At 52.9% G+C, this 27,453-nt stretch overlaps 1 protein-coding gene across 4 annotated transcripts; it reads right to left on the reverse strand.

Annotated features, from left to right (window-relative positions):
- Positions 1-2,888: 2,888 nt before the first annotated feature.
- KANK4 (KN motif and ankyrin repeat domains 4) lies at positions 2,889-24,628 on the reverse strand. 4 transcript variants are annotated; one of them, XM_063166239.1, is made up of 10 exons: positions 24,570-24,628; positions 13,735-13,813; positions 10,630-12,432; positions 9,585-9,696; positions 8,098-8,313; positions 7,483-7,570; positions 6,888-7,107; positions 5,416-5,558; positions 3,783-3,983; positions 2,889-3,168 (listed from the first exon to the last, which is right to left on the reverse strand). In XM_063166239.1, exons 2-10 carry the CDS (start codon positions 13,748-13,750, stop codon positions 3,079-3,081), a joined length of 2,889 nt encoding a protein of 962 aa, XP_063022309.1. In that variant the 5' UTR covers positions 13,751-13,813; positions 24,570-24,628; the 3' UTR covers positions 2,889-3,078. The 4 variants fall into 4 exon arrangements, with proteins under 4 accessions (XP_063022309.1, XP_063022311.1, XP_063022310.1 ...); XM_063166241.1 differs by lacking the exon at positions 24,570-24,628 and adding an exon at positions 17,107-17,898; XM_063166240.1 differs by lacking the exon at positions 24,570-24,628 and adding an exon at positions 16,686-17,093.
- Positions 24,629-27,453: the final 2,825 nt, after the last annotated feature.

Below are 27,453 nucleotides of genomic sequence, written 5' to 3' on the forward strand. Positions count from 1 at the left end.
TAACAGTATAATATATAATTATACTATTATTTTTGTATATAATGGTAGATGTAACAGTTTTGTGTCTTCTAAGAACATTAAATTCTGCTGGGAGCTGCTGCACTGACCCTGTCCAAGCTGCTGGTGGGGCAGGTTCTGGCTGATGTCATCTCAAGAGGAGATGTTTTTCTTTGGATGGATCCTGGAATGGTTAAAAGATCTTCAAGTTCCATCACTTTCTACTGTCCCAGGTTGTTCCAGCCTGGCCTGGGACACTTCAGGGATCCAGGGGCAGCCACAGCTTCTCTGTGCAAGGGCCTGCCCACCCTCACAGAGGATTTATCCCTGATCTCTGATCCATCCCTGCCCTCTGGCAGTGGGAGCCATTCCCTGTGTGCTGTCCCTTGTCCCCAGTCCCTCTCCAGCTCTCCTGGAGCCCCTTTAGGCCCTGGAAGGAGCTCTGAGGTCCCCCTGAAGCCTTCTCCTCTCCATCCCCAGCCCTCTCACCCTGTCAAGGCTGAGCAAAGTGGATTTGCCTGAGCACTGAGCTGCTTCAGCTGAGACCCTCAGAGTCCCCTCTGCTCTCCTTGCAGCAAAAGAAAGGGAATACACACTGGAAATGCCCATAAGGAGAGTGGAAAAATCGTGCTCAGCCAAGCTCCTCATCATTCTTTCCCCTCCCAGCTGATGGGCTGCTGGATGCTGAGCCTGTTAAGATCATTAGATTAATTCCTTTTCTTGCTGTGACTTAATTGTCTCCATTTGTCCTGCGCAGTGCTCGCACTGGGGGTGTGCTTCTCCTTGCCTATATTTAGTTTGATCTCTACAGTGATACTGGAATATATAAATTGAGGCTGGCTCTGGCTCTTTGTGGCACTGAGATGGTTTTTCGTGCAGTCTGGAGCTTTGACAGGAGGGATTTTGGGCGCTGGGAGGTGCCAGGGGCAGCACCAACCCATCCATGATCCCTCAGGGTGGTCCACAGAGGAGCTGCTCCTCCCTGGGGAGATGGTTGGAAGGACAAAGAGGAATGATGAGGAACAGGAATGAAAATCAACATCCTGGGATGCATTAACCAGCCTGGGCTGCAGGGATGGGAACAGGAGGGAAAGGGCCAGGGGAAGGCAGCAAACTCTGGGGTGCCTCCCTGCAGAGCTGCAGCACACCCCAAAATGAAGCTCCCTGTCCCCAAATCAAGGGGAAACAGGCACTTCCCAAAGCCATCCCAATGATTAGCAGAAAATCTCCCACATTTATTGTGCTGAAATTGGAGCTTGCACCTTCCTGAGGGAAGTTCCTCTCTGCAAGTGTGGATCCAGAGCTGTCAGGGAAAAAACTCAGTGAAAACTGTCAAAAAATTGTGTTATGGCTCTTTTTTCTTTGCAGCTGGGCCTGGCAGAGATGCCTCTGCTGGCTTTTGTACACAAATTGGGGGAATCCCTGCAAAAAATATCCCACCTTGTCACATATGTGCAAGGACCCTCTGGGGATGTGGGGGATGTCACTGATGTGAAGAAAAACCTCAAAAATGGCTGGTTTGGTGCTGTGCAGGTGTGGGAAGTCACCCCACAAAAGCCACAGCCATGGAGACAGGAATACACACAGGGAAAGGTTTAATTCATTTTATTTGTACATAAAGGAGGCATTTTGGGCTATAGATTAAAAAAAAAAAATAAGGCAGATAGAAGTTTGAGATAGTGAATGCCTGGACTGAAAGTGTGAAGAAAAGCTTGAGCAGATGGCAGATTTCCATGGCAAACAGAGGGTCAGGGCTGTTCTCCCCTCCCTGCAAGGATGGGGGCACAAGGCAGCTCAAGAGAATTTTGTCAGGATGTGAACTGACTGAACCACAACCAGAGTGGGCCAGAATTGACTTCTGCTTACAGAAAAAAGAGTAATTAGCTAATCAGGGAGATGTGGGTGTGCTCCACCAAAGCCAAGGGACAGCACCCAGTGGGTCCTGACGCAGCAGAACAAGAGAAGTGGGGCCTGAGCCCTGCCTCCCTCTCTGTCAGCAGAGGGATTTAAGGAAAAACCCAGATTTGGGGTGATGCTGGACCCTGTGGGTGCTCCATGGTGGGGGAGACCCAGTCCCAGCACTTAAATCACGGCTTGGCTTTGCAGGAGGAGTTTGGGAATATGAAAACTGAGCAGAGGCAAAGCAGGGAGCAAACACAAAATGCATCTGCCAGCAAAGGCACTGCACAGAGCTCTTGGACAACACCACCACACCCTGGGCTGGGAATCTGCTGGGATTCAGTGCCTGCAATGCCCTGCCCCACCCCACGGTGATGCAGAGCCTGTCACTGGGCTGCACTCCCCGTCAGCTCCAACTTAATTAGGGAAAAATAACAGCCATATGGTAATTCCAGACCCAGGCACAACAATGTCTGCCTGTTTGGGTCTGGCATGCTCAAATATTTTCCTACAGCATTAATTTTTAATTCTTGCATCAAACCCGCATAAGCAAACATAAATAGGATTTTATGCTTTCCATAATCCATCCAGCTTGTGTTTGTTGTTACATACACTGAGCCATCGCTGCCTGCCACTACTTACAGAAGAGCTGATAATAAATATTAGGACACAAACTTACAAGTTAAATGAGATACAGTTAAGTAGTCGATTAAAAGGATGCCCATAACCTCAGGTTACAAAAAACTAAATATTGCTGCTCTAATGTGGGAGAGGAGAGGAGAGGAGAGGAGAGGAGAGGAGAGGAGAGGAGAGGAGAGGAGAGGAGAGGAGAGGAGAGGAGAGGAGAGGAGAGGAGAGGAGAGGAGAGGAGAGGAGAGGAGAGGAGAGGAGAGGAGAGGAGAGGAGAGGAGAGGAGAGGAGAGGAGAGGAGAGGAGAGGAGAGGAGAGGAGAGGAGAGGAGAGGAGAGGAGAGGAGAGGAGAGGAGAGGAGAGGAGAGGAGAGGAGAGGAGAGGAGAGGAGAGGAGAGGAGAGGAGAGGGTCTGGAGTTGTTTGTGGCACAGATCAGGCTGTGAGTGGGACGAAGGAGGAGAATTAGGCACAGGGAGCATGATTCAGTGGTGCAGGCAGTTGCTGCCCTGTGGCCCCAGCAGGGATGCTCAGGGAGGAGCGCTGGCTCCGGCTCACAACGGGAGGGAGGGGCTGAGCTCGATGTGGGCTCGCAGGAGCGCAGCGATGTCCCCATGAGCCAGTGACAGCGCCGAGTTCCCGCCCTGCAGGACACAGAGGGGACACATCACAGTGTGTCACAGTGCCACAGTGAATCCCTGCTCCCTCCCCACGCCTTCCCTCCCTCCGTTCCTCCCTGCCTTACAGTGAGTCACCATCCCAAACCCCGCTTTGGGCCTCAACCACACCAAACTCGGCCCAGCTGTGCCTCTGCCCGGCCCCTGTGCCCTCCTGCACGCCTCAGATAAAATTATAGTTTAATTAGAAAATAGTTCCATAATTCCAAACGCAGGCCTGTGGCCCAGCAGGAATTTCCACCCACTCCCAGCCCAGCCCCATCCCACACATCCCGTGGAGAGGCTCCATTCTCAGGAGTTAATTGCTAATTTCTTGGAGCTGAAGCTCTGCTGATTCCGCACGCCCAGGAGCCCATCTGGGTTTTTAGGGTTACACCAACACTCCTGCCCAGCCTATGGCTGTCACAACCACCCCACGCACAGCTCAGCACCAAAACCAGGGGTTTGGTTCAGAAAATGGACTGAAATCGGTGGACTGAAATGGACTGCTTCCCTTCAAGCCCACCCCTGGGGGGCTGGTGCCTGGAGCACGGGATGCCAGCCGAGTTGGCCCTGCCCGCAGCGATGCTGAGGAGCCGCACCTTGTCCGTGAGGGTCACCAGGCAGCCGGGCTGCGCCAGCAGCAGCCGCACCATGTCGGCGTTGCCCTGGCGACAGGCCACCATCAGCGCCGTGCTGCCCTCCTCGTCCTGCAGGTTGACATCGGCCCGGCAGGCCAGCAGCGCCCGCACCATGGCGTCCCTGTCGTGCCTCACCCCCAGCATCAGCGCGGTCTGGCCGCCCTGCAGGGCCACGGATATTATTATTATTATTATTATTATTATTATTATTATTATTATTATTATTATTATTATTATTATTATTATTATTATTATTATTATTATTATTATTATTATCATCATCATCATCATCATTATTAACAATAACAACAATAATAATAACAAGAAGTGGTAGTAATAGTAGTAGTAGTAGTATATATTATGGTCTGATAATATTTACAAAAATATAATAATAGTACTATATATAATTATTATTATATATATAACGGTATATATAATATATAATAGTATAGTATATTATTATAGTGTATTATAATATATAATAGTATAATATATTGTTATAATATATGTTATATAATATATAAGTTATAACAATTATTATAACAGTTGTATAATATATAATTCTTATTGATGAATAATCATTATAATTAATATATATTATGATCTGACAATGTTTACAATAATATAATAATAGTATAATCTATAATTGTTATTATTCATATATATAATGGTATATGTATTATATTACATATATGGTATATATAATATAATAGTGTATATAATTGTACAATATATTATTATAATATATTATATAATATATTATATATTACTATATAATAATGATAATATTAGAATAACTATAATAATATTCTAATTATTATTATACATTATTTTGTATGTTTTATTATCATTATTATCATTATTACTATTACTATTATTATTACTATTGCACATATAGAATAATTGAATAATTTAGATTTGGCAAAGCTCTCTAAGATCACCAAGTCCAACCATTAACCCAGCACTGCCAAGCCCACCCCTAACCCACGTCCCATAACCAGGTATCACAACATTGCATGTTATTATTGCATGGTACATAAATGATAATAAATCATATTAATATTGCTTCCTATTGCACGTTATTATCCAGGCACCCTGGGGCTCCTCAGCAGGTGTTGTGAGAGGCACCTGTTCACTTGTGGAAGGTCCTTGCAGCTGCATGGCCAAACCTCCCAGCTGCCCCCAAATCCGCCTGGGCAGTTTATTCAGATCTGGACTAACTTTTACAGCAGTGTGGGAGCAGAGATGGGTGAGGGCACTCCCATCCCTAAACCAAAATGTGTGACTCTGACGAAGCTCACCAGCAAACCTGGGGCTGCCACGCCCTGGGGTTCACCCCTCGCTTCTCATTTCTGATTTTTGCCTCAGAAATACTTGTTTGCAAAATTTCCAGCCTTTTTTAAATTTGTCCATTTGCCCCAGCTGTCACACCCCTTCCCAGGGAGCTGCTGGGTGGCCACACTCAGATAAAGTTTCTTTTGGAACGTTTGGGAAGCAGCAACTCCCACCCCATTCCCGCTGCCAAGCCTCAGCCTGGCGCTGCCACGGAAGCTGAGGAACCCAAATTACATCTCCAGCAGTCCCTGTCACACACCTGGGCAGCTCTCAGGTTGACATCCCCCTCCTGCAGCAGCCTCATCACCACCTCCATGTCCTGGCGGGTCTCGGGGGCCGCCAGCGGCGTCAGCATCACGGCCGTGTAGCCAGCACGGTTCTGCAGGTCCAGGCAGCACTTCCCTGCAGGGGATGGACCCAGCCCGGGGTGGATCACCCAGAGGGAGCAGAAAGGAGAGAGGGACTCATACAACATGTGGCATCTCATATTCCCAGAAAAGGAGTTATTCCATAATGATACAGGACGGGGATTTATCTGTTTTGAATATCCAGGCTCGTGAGCGCAGCACTAAACAGCCCCTGGTGCTACAGTTAATTACAACTGTTGAGGTCAACTCAATTAACTTTGAAGACCACAACAAATAGAAATTAAAGGGGGATAATTAATGCCTCAAGCACATGCTGGTTGGAGCTGTGGGCTGTTTGCTTTGGCTCCAGTGGCAAGGGAGCAGCAGAGAGACGCCCATCACCCAACGGGCTTGGAAAACATCCTGGCCTCATTTCACTCATTTTTCACTTCAAAGAGCCCATTTCCAGCTCCTCCACGAGGAATGAGCCGTGGCTGAGGGTGAGGGCTCGGCTCCAGCCTCACCCTGAGGAAGCAGCTGCCTCAAACCCTTCCCTGCCTCAAACCCTTCCCTCCCCGCGCCTCTGTGGCAACAATCGGGTTATAGATGGGTATGATAATCTGCCATTTCCCAAACATTTCATGGATTGTCTGGCCCATGAGAAAAGGCCAAAGTGCCTCTGTTCTCTCAGACCACGAGCACATTTTTGCCCTGTACAGGCTCAGCTGAGATTTTTGTTCTTTCATTGCAACACAAGCTGAAAGTTCAATAATTTAACATGGGAGTTTTTCTGCGGTGCTGAGGGATTTTTTATGCTCCCAGGGGTTTGATCCTCCTGCCCCAAGCCATCATGTGGCTTTGGCTGCTGCAAGAAGCTGGGGAGCCACCCCATCCCACCTGACTGGGGCCATGAGGGACATGCCTTTGGATACAGCAATGCTGAGCCATCCCCAAGTCAGGCTGCAAAGCCCTCAAGATGTGTGAGGGCACTGCTGAGCCTTCATGGCAGCTGGGACCCCCAACCATATCCACAGACCCAGAGCTGAGCCGTGGGGGAGGATGCTGGTCTTGAGGTCAGCCAGGTCTCCTCGATTGACCTCAGCCCCATCCTGGTACTTTGGATGGATCCTGGGCCCCTGTTTCTCTCCTGGATGGACCCTGCCTCCATGTTTGCCTCCTGGATGGGGCCCTTGCAGGGTCCTCAGCCCCACCTCAGTCCCACCTCCTTTAGCTCCTGACTGATCTCCCTGGGAGGACCCTGGCCCTCCTTCAGTGTTTGCCATGTCTGGGACTGTCCATGTCCCCCTGTTCCCTGCATACCCATCCCTCATGGGACCACAACCCCCTGGCAGAAGCCCTGGCTGAGCAGAGTGGCCGTTCCTACCCGTGTCCAGCAGGAGCTTTGCGACCTGGAAGTTGGAGTGGGACACGCTGTAGTGGAGAGCTGTGTTGCCATTCCTGTCAGGCAGGTTCACCACGGTCTCCAGGAGCTGGGGCTGGGTGTCCCCCAGCGCCTCCAGGTACGCTGCCACCACCTCGGGCCTGGAAGCCTTGTGGCTGGACACCTGGAACCACTCCCGGGAGATGGAGCCCAGCACAGGCTGCTGCAAACACAAAGTGTCACTGTCACTGTCACTGTCCCTGCAGAGCGGTGGCTGCCCCAGCTCCTGGCCCCACCCCGGCAGCACTCAGCCTGTGGGTTTGGGATTGCTGCTACAACTTGAGGGGGAAAGGAATTTCCTGTGGTAACTTGGATGAGTAACCAGACAAAGCCTTCATCTTTCTTTTTTATTTTTTCCCTCCTCTCTTCCTTTCTTTTTGGCTGTTGTAAAACTGACTCAGATGTCACCTCACCCCCCTCTCCTCACAAAGCTGTCCCAGAGCACAGCCTGCAATGTGCCACAGGGATAATCTCATCCATTAAAACATGAACAGAGAGCATGAACCGTGTCCGAAACGGGACTGGGAAATATCTGTACCAGATGCTGGTTGCTTCTGCTGCTGATTTCTGGGAGGTGTTCACTGAGGAGCTGGCAGGCAGCAAGGAAATCTTCGGAGGGTTTGCATCTAAAGGGAAAAGACTTTTGTAAATCCACCATGGGACAGGAGATATTCAACCAAGTAGGAGAACACAGGCAGATTAGATTGGAATATGTTCAACACATTTAAGTGTTTAAATTATTGGACACGAGTTGTCCCATTGACTTGACACAGATTTTAGGTACAAAGCCAAGCACTTAAGCAGAGGTTTAAGCCCAGAGTCACAGATTTATATGGTCAATTTCATCTATTACAAAAATCCTTAACGTGGGTAAAAAAAAAAAATCTTATTCCTGAACCTGCAAAGAACTTTACCAAAAAACTTTCCATGAGAGGGGAGAATGAGCTAACTCACCAGACATGACTCAGTGTAGGGCCTGAATCAATCCCCATTAGATTCTGTGGTAACTCAGAAAATATTTAGCTCTTTAAAGCCTTTTCCCTTTCCTGCAGAGGTCACCACTGCTGTTCCACCAGAAGAAGCCCCAGCCCAGCCCTGCAGTCCCGTGTCCTGTGGCCACCATGGGTCAGTCACCACCCAGTGCCATGGTTACCTGTGAGCCTGGTGCTGAGAGCAGGGAGCTGCTCCTGCTGATGCCTCCTGCTCATCATCATCATCATCATCATCCTCCGCCTCACGCTTCTCCCCTGAGGAAGGCCCTCTGCTTTCCCTTCCATCCTGCTCGGGCTCCACGTCCCCGGCTCTGTCCTCGGTCTCGGTGTCGCTGTCCTCACAGCTGGTGTCCTCTTCACTTGACGTTGTCTCGTAGCTATTTGAGGACACCACAGGTTACTCCCTCCTTCCCCAGCCACAGCCATGGGCCTGACCAAGGCTCATTGCCCCCAAGGGGCCTTGGGTGAAGCACAGAGTGACAAGCAGCAAGTTACAAGGTGTGAGCCGCAGCCCAAGTCGGGGTTAGTCTGTCTCTGGCTCCTCAAGCAGCAGGAGTGTGGCAGAAGCAGTTAATGAGCAGCAGGCAAGGTTACTGCAGGGTTTGGAGGGATGTCCATCACATCCCTCGTGGATCTGCAGCCCGGGCAGGGGCTGAGAGCTGCCTCCCTGCTGGGAGCTGCTGGCACGGTGGCAGGGTGGCAGCAGCACAGCCCCCGTGGCAAGCAGGGACTCGAGGTGGCATCGGCAGCCTCGAGGAGCACGAGACAAAAGCTGTGTTTGCACAGCTTTTGGGCTGAAGTCTTTTGGGCTGAATCCATCATTCCAGCAGCCCTGATAGAGATCTCTCCTCTGGTTCTCTAAAAGCATTAATATTAATAATGTCTTCCACAAAACAGAACGTTCACTCGGATTGACCCCAGAACTTTGCTCCAATTAACCAAGACTCCTCCAGTCCCTACAAGTTGTACCCATTTGGCATTTCCCAGCAAGTGGGAAGTGAGGGGAGCAGGGTGTGAGCAGAGGGCAGCACCCAGGCTGGCACACAGAGCTGTCTGCCCACCCAGGACAGTGACACGTGTCCTGCACTCTCCATGCCAGCACACATTCACCTCAGCACGAGATGCTGCCTCTGCTCCGCTCACAGGCCAAGGAGTGCTGCATACTGGACACACCTGGAATGGGGAGCACAACCTAAAGTCTCCTTCACCCCAAGGTCATTCCTTATTTACCAGAAAAGTCTCTTCCCAGGCCCTGCACCAAGTGCTGCTGGCTTTGCTGGAGCGTGGGGCAGGTTAGTGCAGCGTGCTCACCAGGCAGGGCTGGCCTCCTCCAAAACCCACCAAGGGCAGTGGGAATCTTCCCAGGGAATCTTCCCATGGAGCATTCCCACCTTCCCCAGCTGGGTTTGGGATGAGGCCCCAGGAGAAGGTGTGCAGAGAGTGTCAGCCCCCAGCACTGCACCACCCTTCCTTAGCCGGGTTACTCACGGGTTATCAGTGCTGCATTAAAGAAGGGAGAAAAGAGGCTCTGTTTCAACTGGCCTTTTAATCAGGAGGGGAAAAGAGGGGGAAAAGAATGACTTCTCCAGCGATACAGAGGACATTCCACGTTAAAAGGCAGTTCTTTGTCTTCTGAATGGATGCTTACCCACCATTTACCCCAACAAACTGGAGATTCTTTTTGGTCCCATTGCCTCCTGCATGGAAACCATAACCCTTCTTTTTCATGATGGATTTAAGACTTGTGGTTGGAGAGTTTTCTACCAAAATACAAAATAATAGATTAATTAAGCAGATGTGCCATAATTAGCAATCATTATTCCCAACCTCAAGCAACAAGCCACAAATGATAATTGTAAGCATCTTACTTCATCTTATGAGAGTCTTTTGATGTCTTGCAAAACTACAGATGCAGCTGGCCACAACCTGAACCTGCCCTGCCACCTTTAATACAGGTCTCAAATATCTCCAGGTCACTGGGAATATAAAGGAAGTGACTGGGAATTATGTATTTGTCCTATGAATATAAGTAGATTTTACTGGTTTGGTTTTGGTTTTTTTTTTTTCCCCAGGAGCTATGTATTGGAAAATTCCTACATAAATCTGCTATAATACTGCATGGATGAGTTTTTCCATTGGACTTTGAATAGTGTCTATATATTAAGGAATAAGTCACTTATCTATTTGCAAGTCCCTTCCCTCCCTCCCCCAGAGAACAGGCATTGGATTCCCATCTTCATATAAGCTAAAATTATTTTAGATGAAGGTCTGTCAGTGGTCTTTTCCCAGCCTGGTTGCTCAGTTATTTTGACTGGTTTGGGTTCTGGAGAACTCCACACTGATTTACCCCAGATAAGCACCAGCCTCATATTCTAGCAAACTGAGATGTGCAACCCGAATAAAAAGAATGTTTATTTGATGGAACAGCCACCAGTGTGGCAGCTTTTGGAAGCTGATCTTGCATATAAACGAGCCACTGCTTGATGAGCTCCTACATCATTTTGTTTGCTTTTTTCCATGTCAGATCCATAACCTGTGCTGTGCAGAGATTTGCCTCTCTCATCATGCTTTGTCGAGACTATTCCTGATCTGACTGACAACAACTGTTCCACCACATCCCCCCTGCTCCACGCTGGAATAAATGGGAAAAGATTTGGCCCGGACACATGGAAGCCTGTGCCAATATTATTTACCCAACTGTTGATAGTGCGTGTTGGAATTCTCCTTATCCACAGGGCCTTGTGAGGAGTAGGCAGAGAGCAGGGAGTTCAGGGAATTAACTAATTGGTTCTGGATGGAGCTGAGCTTGGAGGCCGGCTGCTTGATGGCGCTGGCCAGCTCGGGGTAGCCGTGCTCCAAGCACAGCCACTGCTCCTGCAGGAGCTCCTGGATCTTTTTCACATATTGGCCAATGGGGTCAACGGCCGGGAGCTCCTCATGGCCAGGAGCCCCTTCCTCCTGCAGCCCTTCCCGAGGTTCATCTTCTCCAAAGCCCGCCTTGCCGAGGGAGTTCTGGTGGTTCTGGTTGTGGTCTCCGGGGTGCTCGTGGATCTGCAGCTGCCTGAGGCAGGGAGCAGGAGGTCCGGCCTCCACGCTGGCCTCACCAGCCCGTCCCTGTGCCCGAGCACCCGCCGGGCCCTGCTCCCTGCACGCCTCCCCGGCCTGGGCTCTCTCTGCCCTGAGGGTGCCGCAGCCGATGGATCTGGTGGAGAGCGGGATATTGACGTTGATGCCCTTGTCCTGGGCCTGCCGGAGCCCTGTCCCCTGCGAGAGCTCGGTGTTCACGGCGGCGTCCAGGCGCTGCAAGGCCCCGCTGCCCCTGCGCCTCCGCGGCTCAGCCTCCCTGGCCTTCTCCTGCCACAGCTGCTCTTCCAGCTCAGCTTTGGAGCTGGCCAGCAGCTTAATGCTCTTCTCCTTCTCCTGGATCTCACGATCCTGCTGCTCCAGCACTGCCCTGACCTGCTCGAGCTCCTCTTTCTTCTTGGCCAGCTGCTCCTCCAGCTCAGCGACCTGCTGCTTCAGCGCCGTGACCCCGCCGGGCTCTCCATGCTCAGGGGTACGGGGAGCACTGCTCTCCTTGTCCCCTCCAGCTCGGACATTCCTCTCCTCACTTTCCTTCAGCACGTTCAGATCCATCTCACTCACACTGAGCCCCCTTTCCGCAGGGCTCACGCTCTCCTCCGCCAGCCGGAGGGCAGCCGGTGCCGCTGCCTCAGCCCTGGCCGGGTCGGAGCCATCGGCGGCATCGCCCTCCTCGGCCCCGCTCTCCACCAGCACCTGCAGCTGCTGGCTCTGCCAGGGGGGCTGCAGGGGCAGAGCCCCGCCGGGCTGCCCCGCGGAGCCGTCCCGCTCCATCTCTCGCGGCGGGGCTGAGCCGCTGCCCTCCGAGCTGGGCCGGGAGGCGCTCTGGGGACCGTGGCAGGGCTGCGGAGGGCTCCGGAGGGGCGAGGGTGCGGCCGGGGGGCTGTGGCCGGGGGGCAGCGCCTCGGGCATGCTGGAGGCTCGCAGCAGCTGCGGCCGTGCCCTCAGCGCGTCCTGCGGCCGGGCCAGCTCCGCCTGAGGAGGCCAGCCCAGCTCCGCCGGAGGCCAGCCCAGCTCCGCCTGCCGCCGCGCCTCCGCCAGCAGCGCCTTCCTCCGGTAGCTCGGCTCCTCGGGAGCTGCCCCGGCCGGCAGCGGGGCCCGCGGCGGCTCCTCGCCCAGGGACGCCTTTCGCTGAGGGAAGGAGCAGGTGGAGGTCCAGCTCTTGCTGGGAGCGGCGGTGGAGCAGCCGCGGGAGCCGCTCTCGGGCAGGCTGAAGTTTCTGGGCAGGGTGTTGAATTTGGGCTGCTTGGCTCTGCGGTGGATGTGCACCCGCCTGATGGTGTTGCCTTTCTCGATGTCGTCCACGTACTTGAGGAAGTCCAGGTCCAAGTGGAAGCCGTAGGGTGTCTCCAGCGAGTAGGGGAGGCTGCGGGGCTGCTCCCGGTCCCCGTCGGGTTTGGGCGGCTGGCCATCTGCTGAAACACCCCCCCAGAAAAAGAAGAAATTATCCAATCTTGAAAAAAAAAATTGTTTAGAGCAGGGGGGAGATGTTTTTTTCTCTTTTCATCTCAGTTTTGGGCAGGCAGCTCATTATTGTGGAGGCTCCTGGTGAAGCTGTGCAGACACACAGTGACACGCACCAAGCTCTGATCTGGTTTTCCAGAGGTGCATCAGGTAATTGTTGCACTGAGGAAGCCAAAAATTTCCTGAAATCATGGCTCTAATTGGCAATTAAGCAAACAGCAGGCTTTGCAGGCAGAGCTGTGTAGGTACAGATAATAAATCTGGTGGATAATAAATCCAGCCCAATAATAGAATGTGGGATCAATCTATGACAATGATATTCTTCAAGGCTTTTGGTTTGGTTCGAACTTTTCAGCGGCGTAAGCAGCGCACACCAAGCAGGAAAATCATTGCCTCGCTTCACCTGCAGCCACCAGGTCACAAATTATTCCTTGAAAATGACGGCTCTGGGCAGAGGCTGCTGCTCGGAGCCGCAGCCATGCAGAACACGCATCCCAAGGTGACCTGCTCAGCTCCAGCACAGCTCCTAACTGAGGCAAATCACCACTAAATGGGTGTCACTGTGTCTGCCCACCCAGCCAGCACAGGCAAACTGCTCCTGACCAGAGCCTCCCACTTTAACACAGCCATCTCCAGCCCGCAAACAGTCACAGCCCCCAAATTTCCACCTTGAGGGGGTTAACAGGTAAATTTCTGCACTTTTATGCAGCAAGTCCCTGAAATCACAGTGGTGTGGGCTGCTCTGCACCTCTGAGCACACGAGTTGGGCTCAGTGAGGAGGAGGAGGAGGAGGCAGCAGGGCCCATGGCTGACCCCTCTGTCTCCACCCTGGTGCAGCAGCTGGAGAGGACCAGGACAATTGGGAACAGATTGTGGTGCTGCTCAGCACAGAGCATCACTGAGATGCTGAGGGGCTGCCTGGGTGGGGAGCAGCACGTGGAAGGCAGGGGAAGGACAGAGGGACAACACCACTGGGGTCATCCCAGGGCACAGGAACACAGCTGGAGGGTGGGAGCAGGGATCTGTCACAGGGCATGGGAGGACAAATATGTGCTGATCTAGAGCTGGGACCTGCTTTGCTGTGGTTTTTGAGAAATCTGCATAATAATGAACGATGCATTTTTCACCTCTTGGCCCCACATCTACAGAACAGGTTATTTACAGCAATTCTGGTAAGGAAATTACTCCATGGCTTGGTTGGGAGTCTTTCTAAAGGAATAAATGAACAAATAAATATCCTGTAGGTTCCATACCTTCTGTCTTCTCCATGGTGGGGTCTAACTGGGCTGTCACTTAAGCATCTTCTGACAAGGGCTGAGGAGTCGCTTCACCCTTGAAAAAAAGAAATGGATACTTCTAATTGAATAAAATAACAAAGCCGTGTGAACTTAATCTCTCCTTAAAGCCTTACAAGCCTTCAAAGGCCACCCCCCTCCCACTTCCCATCCTCTGCAGCCCAGTGGTGTCCAAGGCTTTGAAGCTGCTAAAATCAATAGCTCCTTTTCCAGAGGCAACAACTTGTGCTTGACAGACAGATCCCAGGGAGCTGGTCCTGGTAAAACATCCCCTGCATTACAGAGGGTTTGAGTGCCAGCAAGGACAGACAGACATTTGGGATGGCTTGAGATCGATGGCACAGACTCCTGAGAGCTGGAGATATCCAACTTGATAAAAGCTCCCTGTCAACAGGGATATAAACTAGACACAGAAATGACTGGTTTGCCTTTATTTTAAAATCCATAACGAGCAAAGATTCAAAATTTATGTTGAATCTCGCTCAAATGACAGCCATTACTTCAGAGCACGTCCCTACTGTTAAAAAGTAGGGATGTGCTTCACCAAATTGCACTGGACCACAGACAAACTGCTTTCAGCTCAGGGAACAACTTCAGATGGAGATCTACCACAGCCAACACTTAGATCTTCACATCATTTCTGGGCTGTGGTACCAGAAATGGTAACACATGTCCAGCTCCTTCCCATCACGTGGACATGGATGAGACCCTCCTGGAGCATGAGGAATTAAGGCTGGGGAATGTCCAAGAAAGGTCCTGGGAGAAACTTCTCACCTCCAGGTCCTTTAGAAAGGCACAGGGAGGAGGCAGGGAAGGGTGAAGGAGGTCGGAGCAGTTGGACATCACAGCTTGAGGCTCCCTGGCTTGTGTGAGAAGGACAACAACGCTCCAAGTGAGAAGGTCTGGTTTCAATTTCTGCTACAGAGGATGACGGGGGAGTTTCCTGAACAGTAGGTTGTTTGTTGATGATTCTCCTTACAGTATCTGGTTTGGTTCCTGGCCAGAGACGGCCCCACAGCTGCTTGCAAGTCCATCCCTGCTCCTCCAGTGCATCCCTGAGCTATGCAACACCCTCAGGGCAGGACCAGCAGCACAGAGCCTGTGCTGAGCCAGCCCCAGCTCACACCCATCTCATGGACCAAAACAACAGAGTCTGAACTCATTTTCGGCGTGCAGAGCTTTGCCTCAGCCAGGGCTTCAGCACTGACCACAGTTCCAGAGCTCCCCAGGAAGGGGCTCCAGCTGACCCTTACCTAAGACCAGCTAAAAAATGAAGTCAAATCCTGCTGTATTGTTACCACAGGACATTGCCACATCCCTGGAAGTGTCCAAGGCCAGCTTGGACAGGGATCTGAGCACCCTGGGATGGTGGAAAGTGTCCCTGCCCATGGAATGAGGTGATCTTCAAGGTCCCTTCCAACCCAAGCCATACTATGATTCTACAATGAATACTTTGAAAGATCAAAACCTTTTAAAGAAACAATCAATTGTCAATCCCATGAGGCATGTTTGTGGTCAATGGTGAGAAGTCAGGAAGGTCCCAGCCCAAGGAGAACATCAAAGCTCCCCAAAGCTCCTGCAGGGTCACGCTGGTGCCCACCCAGCACCTTGTGAGCTCCTGGAAAGCTGCTCAAGTGCTCTCCAATAAACCACACTCCTTCTACAAAGGACAATTCCTTCTGTCTCCTCCTGCCAGAGAACACCACGTGCCAAAACAAACACCAACCTCTTTCTCAAATGTTGTTTCTTCCCCTTAATTTTCCGACTGCAGCCAATTCCAGCCTGACCAGCTACACTCCACTCTTCTAGGTCATTTATTCAGAAGGAGGGGGGAAAAGCCAGTGAATAGGATGGTTTTTAATATCTAGATAATTGCATTTGGATCATTTATGAGCTGGCTGGGTCCCAACTCTGCAGCCCAAATTGATACTACGACTACTCTCCTTTGACCAATCTACTTCAAAATCGCCTCGTAAAAGGATGCTGAATGTCCCCAACCAGCTTGCTGATGTTCTCCTGCCCCCTCCGGGGCAGCTCAGGCATGGAGAAGATGGCTTAGAGCCAAAAATGTGCCTCTTTGGACCCCACAGCTGCTCTCCCATGCCTGTCCCTAAGAAAAATGAGATTAAAATATAAAAAGTCATCTGCCAGAAGTAGAAGACCCTTACACCAGGGTCCATAATTTGAGGCAGGGTAACAGTTTTAGGTGTGTCTCCATCCTGCTGAAACCTGTTAGCCTGACCCTCTGCCAGGTTCTATACTTGCTGAGTTTTCTCTAGTAAATGAAATTGAAGAACATTTCTTTTTCTCCCCATGCATCGCTGATCCTTACCTTTGCTACACAGTGGGGAGGATTAATCCAGAATGGAATTAGGCTGTTTTTCTCAAGGCAGGAATAAATACATACAGAAATGGAAACGGAGAAGCCAAATATGTGAGAAGGCAACAGCACAGAGCAGAGTGGTATTATTCCTGGGGGCAGGGACAATGCACTGTCTTTTTAACCAGCCTGGACTCAAGCACTGGCTCTTTACACTCACATTTAACCCCTCTCTCACTCCATCCCACTTGCCAGGCAATGTGAGCAGCTCCCCCATTCACCCCAGCCGGCAGGAAGGAGAGCACCACGACACCCCCAAACATTTAAATTACAAATGAACTCAACCACATACCACAAATCCCCACAAAATCCATTCTCCCAGAGCGTCTTGCTAGTAATTTTAATTGGGAAACAGTTAACCCTGAGCCTATAAATAACAAGATAACCCACCAGCACGTTAGCACAGTCTGGTTAGCTGTAACGCAACGCGATCTGAGCTCTGCCTGTCTGTTCTCCTGCACTGCAGCAGCAGCTCCAGCACTTGGTGGTGAAAGGAAAAACTGGTTAGCAGAGCATTTTGTCAGGTTACCTGCTCAGGCTGGCACCCACAAACCCCCCGGGGAGCAGCAGCTCTCGCCTCCCTCCACAGCATCTTCTCCCATGCGAAGGGCTCGGAGCAGCGAGCGCAGCGTGGCTGGACCCCAGCCTGCTCCAGCAGCCACAAACTTGGTCAGCTGAGCTGTGACCTTGCTCAGAAAGCAAACACAACTTTAAACCAAGAAGCACAAAAGAGGGATTGATTTTCCGGCAGAGCAGCCCACGGCTCTCGGATGACCTTTGCGAGGACAGTTCAATCCCGGTGCACAAAACGAGTTACTTTTCCACGGAATAGCTCTTTTTCCCAGAAAACACCGAGCACCAAGCGCTGCCCGGGCTGTCGAGGGGGGTGCTGCCTTATCAGGGCTGATAATTGAAGAGAGAGTCAATAATTAACGGCGTTGCTGCCGTACCTGATGCTGCGGCTGCAGCGCTCCGCATGCCGCACCTCCGGGCTGGAGCATTAGCAATTCCAGGAGCGCCTCTCCCGAGGAAACGCAGCCGCGACTCGCCGGCGGCAGCCTGGGGGAGCTGCAGGAGGGCTGCGTGTCCCCAGATCCAGGCACAGCCCCCTGTCCCTGTCGCCGTGTCCATCCATGCGCAGCGCACGGGGTGTCCCGGTGGGGACAGTGCCGCTCTCCGCATCAAACTCTCCAGCCCTCGGCTCTGGGGTTATCCATCCCAACTTCCAGCTGGCAGAGCAGACACTGGCACAGGCTGCCCAGAGCAGCTGTGGCTGTCCCTGGATCCCTGGAAGTGCCCAAGGCCAGGCTGGACAGGGCTTGGAGCAGCCTGGGATAGCAGAAAGTGTCCCTGCCCATGGCAAGGGGTGGAACGAGATTTAAGGGCTTTAAGGTCCCTCCCAAGCCAAACCAGTCTGGGATTCTGTGATTTTGGGCAGGGTGGCTCAGTGATGGGCAGAGTGCCCGTCCCAAGCCTGTCTTGCATTGGCATTCCCCTCGGGCATCCTGGATTGCTGCCCCTCCAGGCTGGCAGCAGGGACAAATCCCTCAGTCTCTGCACTGAACTCGCCACAGCCTCATGCTTGCAAAGGCCGAGGGGCTCAGGGCCGCAAAACTCTTCCAGGGCTGGGAAAGCAAATCCTGGGAAGTGGAGGCATCCCCTGGGAGCTGGGGGCTCTCACCAGGGACTCCCATCTCTGAGCAGCCCCAGCACCTTTCCCATGGCTGAACGAGCAGCACAGCCCCGCTCTCATGCTGGGGAGGAAAACCGCATCTTGTGGTGTGCGAGAGCAGAGCTGCTGGCGCTGCTCCAGCCCCCTGCACCCCCCAGCCGGGACTTTAACACATTAACTTTGAAGAAAAGCAGACAAGTTTTGCCTGTGCAGGAAGCAGAGTATCTGGAGGCACAGAGAGCCAGCAGGGTTTGTCCTTTTGCCAGCCCCTCCCCGAGGCACGGATGGGTTAAACTTCCTACCCGAGGAATGAGGAATCATTGAAATTCCGCCTTTCCCAAACTCTGCCTTTCCCAAACTCTGCCTTTCCCACGCGGCTCCGTCCCACACCGCGCGGGGCCGTGGCTTTCTGCTTTCACAAGCAATTACTGAGCCTCAGCTCCCAAACCAGCTCCAGGGCACGCTGGCTCCTTCTCCCTTTCCTGCTGAATTCCTCTCCTTTAGTTACGCTCGTGTGTCTCTTCTGAGCCGCTTGTGTTCTCCAGGCAAAGCAGCACAACAGGAAAACACACGTTTTTCTATATGATGCTGATTTTAAAGGCATTCTGAGAGAATTGTTGGGTTTTCCCACTGGACAGAGCTAGCAGGAAGCTTTAATTTTGAGCATTTCCTTATTGCAATTACTCACATACGAGCTACAGTTGTTCCCACATTTAATCCCTCCGGAACTGAAGAAGTCTGTGACCCCTTAAATAAGCTTTTAATCGGGAGCTACGAAGGGAAGGAGTCAAAACATTCAAATTAATTAATTATGGGCTGGTGCTTGATGGATTTACATCCAGCCTCTGATAGCTTTGCCCAAGGGGGTTACTGCAGGGTGGGAAGTGGGGAAGGGGCTCACCAAGATTGTCCCCCAAGCATGAGAACCGAGGTCACGGCCTGAAAGTGCTGCTGCTGCTGCTTCACATCAGGCACCAAGCTGCCGGGGGGCTTGCTCTGCTCCCGCGGATGAGAGGAACCAGACGGCTCTGAAGCGGCTCGAGAGCCATCCCATGCACCCCCCTGGCCACCCCTGCTGCTGGCAGGGCTGCTGCCCTCCCCTCCCCACAGAGAATCCCTGTGGGACGGCAGGGTTGGGCTTCACCCCCTCTCCTCTCCACCACGGGCCCATTCAGGCTGGAAGGGACAACTGAGATCACCCAGGGCCACCTCCCTGCTCCAGCAGGGTCACCCCAGAGCACTCTGCTCAGGAGTGTGTCCAGAGGGGTCTGGAATATCCCCAGTGACAGAGAGACTCCACAGCCTCTCTGGACAATGTGCCCAGTGCTTGGTCACTTCCCAGGGAAGGTCTGCCTCACATTCAGGTGGAAATTCCCAGGTATCATTTTCTGCCCATTCCTCCTGTCCCATTGCTGGGCACCACTGAGGCTGAGCAGAGCCTGGTCCATCCTTGTCCATCTGACACCTCCCTCTGGATACTTATACCCATGGATGGGGTCCCTGCTCACTCATCTCTTCTCAATACTGACCAGGCCCAACTCTCAGAGCCTTCCCTGGGCACGGAGATGCTCCAGGCCCTTCCTCATCTCCACAGCCTCCACTCAGGAGCTCCTTCTCATCCTGAGGAGCCCAGAGCTGGACTCAGCACTCAGATGTGCCCCACAGGGCTGAGCAGAGGGGCAGGATCACCCCAGGGTGACCCACGGACAGGGCTGGCCCCTGGCACCCAAAGGGTTACACCCAAACCTGCTCCATCCGGGCGGTCTGGATTGCACAACAGCCCCGGCTGCAAATGGACATACCAGGAATAAAAACGGCCTCTCGGGGAATATTTGTTGTAGGGATTTTTCAATTCTGTTTTCACTGCAAAGGAAGAAAAATAAGCCACTTCCAGTCTGCTGGGGACCTGCACAGGGGTGGGATCTCTGCTGTGATCCTCTGCCCGCTGGCACAGCCACGGGAAGGAGTTTCCCTCCAGGAGAAAAGAAAAGAGGCTTGAAATCTTTGTGGGATTAAATAAATACCTAGTTAAATAAAAGCAGTTTAAAGTCCTGGTTTGCACTGTGAGGAGTTATCATGAGGTTTCCCTAAGTGAAGCAAACAGGGTTGCTGCTGGATGAGATCTGAGTCCTGGGAGCCCACCAGCCACCTTCCACGTGTGTCTGGCATCACAAAATCACCACTGCCAGTGGTCCTGTGCCCCACAGCACCCCTTGGAACAGCAGCTTGAGGGGGCAGAAGGCAGCTGAGCAGACCCAGAATTAAAGTGGGGACACCAGACAATGCCTGAGGCACTGCTACAAACCCAGCAGCACCAGGAGGGAAAGCTCCCAAGCTGGATCCATCCCAGCCTGCAGCCACACCACAGAGCTGGGCAGGCCTCCCTCTGTGCTGAGGCACAGCAGGACTGGGTTTAGGATGCAAAACCTGTTACTTATGGGAAGAGCCTTCAGCCTGGGGTCAGTGGATGGTTTCAGCACATGGCTGATGACAATGGGACCTTATGGCACCCCAAGAGAAACCTCCCTTGGCTGTTGCCTGCCCGGGGCATCTCCAGAGCAGAGCTGGGAGCTGGAAGCAATTTGGGAGTGCTGGAGAGGGACGAGCTCTCCCTGCAGCCCATCAGTGGCTGATGATGGAGAGGTCCAGGCTGGCTCCCACCCCCTCTGCACAAAAAGCAGGGAGGAGGAGCAGCTGGGGCTGGAGCTGGGGGCTGTGCACATGGAAAACATCCTGGAGGCGTGTGGGGCCTCCCCGGGGTCTGAACCGGAGGGCTCACAAGGAAGCTGAATAATGAACCCTGCCCCACTCCATAAAGGAGGGGATCCCTTTCAGCAGCCCCTGGGTGTGCAACCCTTGGTACTTAACCAGCCATTTCAGGCCCTTTTCCTCCCCAAAGTCTGTAATAAAGCTGTGTGCATTCTGATTTTATTAAAGCTGCTCGTTGCTGTCTAATAAATGTTATGAGCTTCCTGCCAGCATTTCCATTAGAGACGGGTCAGACCTGGAGGTATCAGATATCCAAACTCTCTCCCTCCTTTCTGGCTTACCAGGAGGGGAAAACGATCACATTCACCCCCTCCTCTGATAACCTCTTTTCTGACTGACCTTCAGCTCATTCCAGCCACAGACTCACAAAAGCCTTGGTCAATTCTTGTGATTTTATCCCGTGCCTTGAAAGCTGTGGTGTTTTCCCTAAAGTCTTCTTTCCCAGAGCCAGGCGAGCACAAAAAAGCACCCAAAGCCCTGAAACAAAAGTGCTCCACAGTCAGAAGGCAGACAAAAATCTGAGGTGCCTCGTTTCTAACATTTACTCTTCTCTTTGCCTGAATCCCACAAGTTTTGAGGGAAAACAATGAAATCCTGCTATGGCTGCTGGTCTGTCCCTCCTTGACCTTGGGACAAGTCAAGCTTTGCTGCCACTGTTACTGAGTAACTCCCACGTGGTCAAAGCGGGAAATTTTAGGTGTTTTTAGGAAAACCCTGTTGTCTGCATTTCTCTCCTCCTCCCTGGGCAACCACTGCAATCCCCCATGGAGCCACGGAGCCATTTCCATCGATTTCTGACCCCAGCCAACGAGACTCGCATTGATCACACCCCTGACAAGTTCAAAATCCTCCTCACACTGGAACATTTCTTGTTTAGGCCACCTGAAACCACTCTCCTCACAGGCTGGGGCTGCAGAGAGGGAGGATGTGCCGCCTTCCTCCTCTGCTGGTGATTTCTGTGAGGATAAGGGGAGCTGGGAGCCCTGGGGCAGCATTCCCCACCTCTCACCCATTTAGGAAATGGGGATTTTCCTCCAGGTTTTTGACAAAGCCTCAGCCCTACACCACACATTGCTGGTGTTGTTTCAGCTTTTTCACACCACATTCCCACTCTGATGGGGAGAGGAACCAGCTGCAAAGATGAATTTAAGATATTCTCACTTTGAAGATGGAGACTTCTGTGTCTGGATAGGTTTTTCACCATATTTCACATTTCTGACTCCATCAAATTGTCCATTTGGGTGGACGTTTGGTATTTTCTTAATAACGACACCACCTTCTTTTCCAAGTGCTGTTTAAACCCTGGGATGGGCAGGACTCGAGACTTCCCAAAACACGAATTCCCCTGAGGTTTACAATAAACAGGGTTGAAGCAGGAGCTCCCTGCAGCCGGTTCGTCCCCACTGCTCTCCCCTGGCATTGTCACTGTGAGGATTCTGCCCCAAGCCATGGGCTCCTTCACACCCCTGGAGCTGGGCTCAGGGTTTTATTGACCAGAATCTGCATCCCACTGCTCTGGAGCCAGGCAGAGTCACATAACCCCTGTCAAGTGGGGCACCAAATGGAAAATACAATAACTTTCCATATTGACTTTTTTCCCCTCATCAATGGGGCCATGCTCATCCCTGTGGCTGCTCCCAAAGCTTCCTTAAAAAGACCCAAGATTTGATGAGCTGGGCTGCAACGCACAGCGATGAAAATGTGACTTTTAAAATATTTGGCAGCTGTAAAACCACCAAGGGAGGGACCTGAATTGGCACTGAGCTGGTGAATGAGCCTGTGTTCATCCAGCAGCCGTGTCCCAGGATCTCAACACCGCTCCTGATTCAAGGAATGCTTTGAGAGCAAGCCTCTCCCTCCCAAAACATTCCCATTCCAGAGGTTCTTTGGTGGGAAGCACTGTCATATTCCTGCTTGGTGGGAAAGAAATATGTGGGAATGGGACAGACCGAGCATTGCATGAGGGGATGATACCTGGGAGCTAAAACTATCCTCACAACAGGATTTTCTGGAGAGGAGCAGCGTTTTCCTACTCCAAGGAAACTGCATCAGGACTGTGACAGAGCCCACAGCAGCAACAAGTTCCCTGACACCTCATCTTCCAGCTCCAGAGCTGTTTCAATGAATCCATTCACTGATCCCTCCTCAACCATAGATTCCCCAGCCAGGTCCCTGCTCATCAGTCATTTCAGCAGACATATTTATTTTTTCAATATTACAACCAAAGTGACAAATAACCAATGATTAATGTGAGGTTACAGGTTCCCCCTCTTCCTTTGCCATCTCAGGTATCATTTAAGAGATCAGCTTTTCCAATTAGCCCATCCAAAATCAAACACAAACCACCTGGAAGACTGCAAAACACGTCCAAAGGCAAATGCTGATTTTTGTTCACATTGCTGTGGTTGCTACCCTTGCCCTACATGAGCAATGCTTTTGGGTGTTCACCAATTTCATTTGGGCAACGCAGCTGCAATATTCAATATCTGGGGAGGCTCTGGACAAGGGAAGCCCTTCCTGCTGGTGTCACATCAGAGCTGTCAGGAAAACGAGATATCCCTGAAGAGCCCAGACCCACTCCCACCCCTGCACGGCGAACATCACACCCAGAGCATCCAGACCATGGCTGCCTCCATCCTGAACTCACGTGAACTTCCAGCTGACATTATCCAGCCCACGTTCTGCTTCCTCACGGACCACCCAGCCTCTCCTCCAGCTCAGTGATGCGAGCAGCAGCTCGGTGCTCCCTGCTCCTGGTTTCTGTGCTGGGAGCACAGCCCGAGCTCTCAGGCCGGCTGCAATCTGCAGCCACTGGGAACAAGCTGCGCTTGAGGAAAGGGCAAGAGCAGTGCAGGGAAGTGTCCAGGGCACGGCTGCTCCCGGCAGACAGAGCTGGGCTGCTCACAATGCCCTGGCAGCGAGCACGGCCGGGGAACGGCGATGCTGCCCGGCCCGCCTGCCCCTCCTGCCCCTCCGGGACACAGGGAACCCGGCACAGCCCCGGCCACAGCCAGAAATGAGTTTCGGTGCCAGGAGCTGCTCGGTGCGGGCGGCTGGAACGCGGGCAAGGGAACGGGGAGAGGCGCCGGGACCGCGCTCAGCCCGGAGGCTGGGCTGGGGCTTGGCTGAGCCTCATTTCCACCCTAGGCAGGGTTTATGGCTCGGCTTTGAGGCTAAACACAGCTCTGGGGACTTCACTGCAATACCCAGGGCCCGGGGGCCCTTCCCAGCCCTCGCACGGTGACCTCTGGGGGTCCCAGCAGAGCTCGGAGCTTTCCTGCCCTCTCCCAGCTGCCCAGCCACGCTCAGGGCCCCCACCCGGAGCCAGGCGTGCTCTGCAAACGCTCCCGTCCCGAGTGAGCCACGGCTGATGCTGCCCTGGGCAGCCACGCCAGGGGCCAAGAGCCCTGAGCACCCCCGGAGCATCCTTGGAGCACTCCCGGAGCACCCTTGGAGCAGACCCAAGCGCACCCTTGGAGCAAACCCAGGAGCACGCCGTGAGCACCCTTAGAGCATCCCTGGAGCAGACCCAGGAGCACGCCGTGAGCACCCTCCAAAGCACTCCCACCCATTCCCTGAGCACCCTGGAGCATCCTTGAGCACTTCCCAAACACCTCTCTGACCATCCTCCAGCGCACCCTCCGAGACACTCCCAGCGCTCCCCCCGTGCCCCCGGGCAGCCCCAGACACAGAACCCGACCGGCAGCGCCCCGGGCAGCCCCAGGCACGGAGCCCGACCCGGTGCCCGCTGCCCTGCCCGGTGCCCCCTGTCCCGCCCGCTGTCCCTGCCCGGTGCCGCTGTCCCTGCCCCTGCCCGTTGTCCCTGCCCGGTGCCCCCTGTCCGTGCCCCTGCCCGCTGTCCCTGCCCGCTGTCCCTGCCCGGTGCCCGCTGCCCTGTCCCTGCCCCTGTCCCGCCCGGTGCCCGCTGTCCCGCCCGCTGTCCCGCTGTCCCGCGGTCCGGCGCGGCCGTACCTGCCCGGGCAGAGCCAGCGCGGCGCTCCCGCGGCTCCTCGGGCGGGAGCCGAGGCGGGCCCGGGGGCGGGGCGGGACCCGGTGCCCTCCCCCGGGCAGCGGGGCCGGGGCGGCCCGAATGGGCTGCGGGCGGGACAGCGGGGCCCGGGGCAGCGCCGGCTGTGCGAGGCCGCTTTTTAGAATTTGATGTTTTTTTGAACTTTCCCTCATGCCCGCTGTATTTATACTTTTGTAGCTCATCCTGTTTGCACAGATGCGGATCGAGAGCGGTGGGAAGGAAGGGAAATCTGCGGGGATGGGCTCGGGATGCAGAAGTTGAAGTGTTTTTGCACCAGCTGTTCCCTGGCTCGGCCCTTCAGCCCCGCCCGGTTCACTTCGGGCCCTTGTTCCTCAATGCAATCACATGGAAAATGCAGAGAAAAGGCAATTTGGGTTTTAGGCTTTGAACTTCCCCATGTGCCCAATCCCATGTGCTCATCCAGCTGCACCAAGTGAGGACAGGCAGAAATCAGTTTAGTGATGCCAAATAATTCCTTCAGCACTAGGTAAAGCTTTTGATTTTCCTTGTCTTTGAGACACAGGGGCAAATCCCAGCCCTGCTCCAGCTGTTCCAGAGCGTGGGAGAGCACATGATCTCCATCTGGGCCAGGAACTCAGCATCTATGGGGACGGATGTGGCCCACTGGGATCCCCCCTTCCTTCCAGAAGAAACCAAAGACCTTTAAACTCTGACTGGGAATGTCACAGGGGCAGATCTGAGGGTTGGGCTCTGGCTGCTGCCCAACCACCCAGCAATTCCAGAGTCCTCCTGGCAGTGCCCAGGCTCCCGGTAAACAGGGAAGAATAAAATATCCCATTACCCAGCTCAGGAGTGAGCGGGGCTCTGGCTTCCTTCCCATGTGAGGGGCTCAGGTGCCTTGGAGACACAGCACCTCTCCTGCTGCTCCTGGGACTGTGCACCATATCCATTACCCATCCCCTGTGCTCATCCCAAAGCCATGATGATCCCTGAGCCCTGCTGACAACAACGAGCTTTTTGCAGCAGGAACTTTGGGTACCAACAGGAAGCTCTTGTGGTCGCAGATATTCAGCTGAACTTGGTTTTGTTCTTTGTTCCCTGGGGTTAGATTAAAGTGCTCAAAGGTGTGTGCGTAGGGTAAGAAGCTGTGGTGGCAGCTCACAGCACACATTTCTGTAAGTGTGCCTCCGAAAAGCACCAACTACCAAAAACCCCATTTTGGAGGAAACAGCCAAACCTATTTCCCCTTTTCAGCCACTGAAGTTCTACTTGCTCAACAGCCAGAGGAAAAAGAGACTTTTCCATGAGCTGTAGGTGCTTGGAAATGTATACAGAGATGTGGTTAACTTGTGTGACCCCTCTTTAACCCTAGAGAATAAATGGAGCTTTCAAACAATCCGGGACAAACAAGGAGAACTTTGCTGTCTGCACAAACGAAACCCGATAATTTGTTTAAACGTGGATTAGGTGAATCTGGGGAGCGCTCCAAGGTGGCTCACACACACCAATATCCAAGAATCCTCTGAGATGCTGCTTGCCAGGAGCTGGGAGGGGACACCAGGAACGCAGCCACAGCCTCTCCCTGCCCATCATCTCCCCGTGTCCTGCAGCTCCCCGCTCACTCGGGCAGCGCTCCCCGCGCTGAATTTCCATCCTGCAGAGTTCAGCTATTCTTAGGCGAGGTTGTGAGTCATTAAGCGCTTTCAGATTGTTTATTTGTCAAGCCACAGGCACTTAGATTTACTTCTGAAGCTAGACAAGCCCCTCCAAGGATTTGTGTGTGCCACAGAAATTACTGGGTGAAATTCCACGGCGGGAGGTCAGCCCGGAACGGTGTGCGCCAGATCCGCCCAAGGGCTCCTTCTCAAAGGTCACTATAAAGGGGGGAAAAGGACAACAAGAAGAATGTGGTTTCCTGCAGCCTCTCACCACCTGATTTTGCTTTTATGTGTGTTTTTTAAGAGAGGCACTGGGCTTTGCTGGCTGGCAAATGCCTCAGAGGGTGGGTGGTGGTTTGGATGGGGAAGGGACTCCCTGGAGAAGAACGTTTCCCCACAGGGGTGGGATTGGACCCTCCTGGAGGCCCTGCAGCTGCCAAGAGCAGCCAGACAGGAGCAGGGAGAGGCTCCTGCCCTGTGCTGGGGGGAAAACAGAGTTGATGTTGTGTCCAGAGCCTGCAGTGCCAGGGCAGGGGCTGATGTGATGCAGCCCCTTTGGAAAGGCAGTACAGAATCACTACTGTTCTATAGAATGTCACGTTTGTGCCAACATCCATTTTTGTAGATTCTCTGCAAACTTGTGCTGTGCTCACAGAGCTGCCTTGTATGGTGTGGGAATGCCAAACGCCTGCCCCATCCACCTGCCAGGCCTGTGGCCCTCCCCTTTTGGCTGGCAGCATGAAAGGGGCAAAATGCTCCTGCCAGTATCTGGGTGCTGCAGGAATACAAATATCAACCCTGCAAAGCAGCTCCATTTGGGAGGGTTTTATGGATCAAACCAGGATTATTGTGAAACTTGACTGTGCATCCCCTTTCACGGCCCAAATCCAGTGCTTGCCTACACATCCCAGCCAGCTGGATGCAGGCAGGAAAAATTGTGGAGTGTAGATACAACTTCTGTGTCCAGGAGAAGAAACAGCCTCCAGGAACCAACCTGCTGCTCATTCAGCCCTGTGCCACATCCTGGGATTCCCAAAGTGATATGGAAAATACTTCATTTGCTTATGGCACACACATCACCCTTGTGATGTTCACATCAAACCATTCATTTGCCTGGCAAATAAATTTGCTGTAGTTGTGTTCCCCAAAAGAAGTTGTTATGTCCTTCAAGTATTTGGGTTGTCTAGAGAAGCTGTGGCTGCCCCTG

The sequence above is a fragment of the Melospiza melodia genome, chromosome 11, assembly GCF_035770615.1.
Source record: "Melospiza melodia melodia isolate bMelMel2 chromosome 11, bMelMel2.pri, whole genome shotgun sequence".
In the NCBI taxonomy this organism is placed as follows: domain Eukaryota; kingdom Metazoa; phylum Chordata; class Aves; order Passeriformes; family Passerellidae; genus Melospiza; species Melospiza melodia.

Excerpts from the sequence above, each read along its gene's own strand:
- KANK4 (XM_063166239.1), bottom strand. Across the intron at positions 3,984-5,415 it reads TCAACCTGAGAGCTGCCCAG|GGCGGCCAGACCGCGCTGAT; the intron begins GTGTGTGACAGG and ends GTGGCCCTGCAG. Across the intron at positions 3,169-3,782 it reads TGGTGACCCTCACGGACAAG|GGCGGGAACTCGGCGCTGTC; the intron begins GTGCGGCTCCTC and ends TGTGTCCTGCAG.